This window comes from Corvus kubaryi, unplaced genomic scaffold (assembly GCF_017639235.1).
Source record: "Corvus kubaryi isolate FWS band 111438036 unplaced genomic scaffold, C.kubaryi_AGA036_p1.0 36496, whole genome shotgun sequence".
Lineage (NCBI taxonomy): Eukaryota > Metazoa > Chordata > Aves > Passeriformes > Corvidae > Corvus > Corvus kubaryi.
The window spans coordinates 16,396-18,838 of record NW_024580881.1 but is presented as its reverse complement, the minus strand read 5'-3'; the positions used below and the strand labels follow the sequence as shown (position 1 = coordinate 18,838).

The 2,443-nt window shown below is 26.5% G+C and overlaps 1 protein-coding gene across 1 annotated transcript in view; it reads right to left on the bottom strand.

Annotated features, from left to right (window-relative positions):
* Nucleotides 1-192: 192 nt before the first annotated feature.
* Nucleotides 193-2,443, bottom strand: part of LOC121660548 (pre-B-cell leukemia transcription factor 1-like) — a 12,801-nt gene continuing 10,550 nt past the window's right edge. The window contains exon 5 of the mRNA XM_042019936.1: nt 193-653. Within this exon, the coding sequence (XP_041875870.1) occupies nt 335-653 (319 nt within the window). The 3' untranslated portion in view covers nt 193-334. The remainder of the gene's footprint in view (nt 654-2,443) is intronic.

The window sequence follows — 2,443 nt, the reverse complement described above, 5'->3', positions numbered from 1 at the left end:
AAAATTTCCGAATTTCCCTGATAATTTCAGCAGGAATTTCAGTGAGAATTTCACAGATTTTCAGTGAGAATTTCCAAATTTCCCTGATAATTTCAGCAGGAATTTCAGTGAGAATTTCACAGAATTTCAATGAGAATTTCCAAATTTCCCTGATAATTTCAGTGAGAATTTCACAGAATTTCAGTGAGAATTTCCAAATTTCCCTGAAAATTTCAGTGAGAATTTCACAGAATTTCAGTGAGAATTTCCGAATTTCCCTGATAATTTCAGCACAAATTTCAGTGAGAATTTCCAAATTTCCCCGATAATTTCAGCAGGAATTTCAGCAGGAATTTCAGTGAGAATTTCCAAATTTCACTCCTAATTTCAACACAAACTTCAGAAAGCATTTCCAAATTCCACTAAGAACAGGAACTGAAGCCATCCCAGGAACTGCTGCTAAGAAGTGATTAAAAAATCCCCAATTTCGATCTGAGTGCGATGGGAATTTGCCCCAAATCCCGGGAATTTGCCCCACCTGGGACACGGTGATGCCGCCCTTCTTGGCGAGCTCCTCTTTGGCCTCTTCGCTGGGGTAGGGGTTGCTCAGGTGGGAATAAAAATATTCATTCAGCACCTCGGTGGCCTGTTTGCTGAAATTGCGCCGTTTACGCCTAAAAATAGAGAGGAAATCCAATTAGTTGTAATTAAATGAGGTTTTAGAGACACCAGAGGGGTTCATGTTCCCTCTGTTGATGAGAAATATTCTTCAATCATGTTAAATGTATTAATGGGGAATTTGTTGATGTTGTAGAAAGGAATATTAAGTACTAATATTAAATTTAATATGCATGTTTGGTGTTTAAATAGATTAATATTAAATATATTGCTATTAAACTTGTTAATGCAAAATGTATTATTAAACACATTAGTGTTTAATATATTCCTGTTCCATTAAGCATATTAATATTAAATACATCCATATTAAATATGCTTATATTTGTTAATATTAACATACTAATATTTGATATGTTAATATTCAATATGCTAACACTTAGTATGTTAATTGTAAACATATTACTGTTAATATTGAATATATGAATACAAACCATATTGATATTAAATATATTTATATTAAAAATGTTAATATTAAGTATATCAAGAACAGATATTTATAATAAATATATTCACATTAAACACAAATATTGCATATATTAACACAAAACACATTTATATTAAATATATTTCTATTAAATAATTGATATTAAGCACACTAACATTAAACCCATCACCAACAAGGCCATTTATAATAACTATACCCACATTAAACACACAAGTATTTAATATATTAACATGGAATATGTTTCTATTAAATAATTTATAGTAAATAATTTATATTAAACACACTAACTATATTTTATAATAACTATACTCACATTAAACACACAAATATTTAATGTATTCACAGAAAACACATTTATATTAAATAATTTAGAGTAAATAATTTCTATTAAGCACACTACCATTAAACCCATCAACAAGGCCATTTATAGTAATTATATTCACGTTAAACATACAAATATTTAATATATCCACAATAAACACGTTTATATTAAATAATTTCTATTAATTTATATTAAGCACACTAACATTAAACCCATCAACAACAAGGCCATTTATAGTAATTATATTCATGTTAAACACTCAAATATTTAATATACTAACACGGAATATGTTTCTATTAAATAATTTATAGTAAATAATTTCTATTAAGCACACTAACATTAAACCTATCAACAAGGCCATTTATAAGAACTCTACCCACATTAAACACACAAATATTTAACGTATTAACATGGAATATGTTTATATTCAATATGTTTCTATTAAATAATTTCTATTAAATAAGTTTATATTAAGCATACTAACATTAAACCCATCAACAAGACCATTTATAATAATTATACCCACACTAAACACACAAATATTTAATATATTAACATGGAATATGTTTCTATTAAATAATTTATAGTAAATAATTTATATTAAATGTACTAACATTAAACCTATCAACAAGGCCATTTATAGTAATTATATCCACGTTAAACACACAAATATTTAATATATTAACACAAAACACATTTGTATTAAATAATATATAGTAAATAATTTATATTAAGCATACTATCATCAAACCTATCAACAAGGCCATTTATAGTAACTATACTCACATTAAACACTCAAATATTTAATATTAACACAAAATATGTTTATATTCAGTATGTTTCTATTAAATCATTTCTATTAAATAATTTCTATTAAGCACACTAACATTAAACCCATCACCAAGACCATTTATAGTGGTTATACCCACATTAAACACACAAATATTTAATATATTCACAAGAAACACATTCATATTCAATATATTTCTATTAAATAATTTCTATTAAGCACACTACCA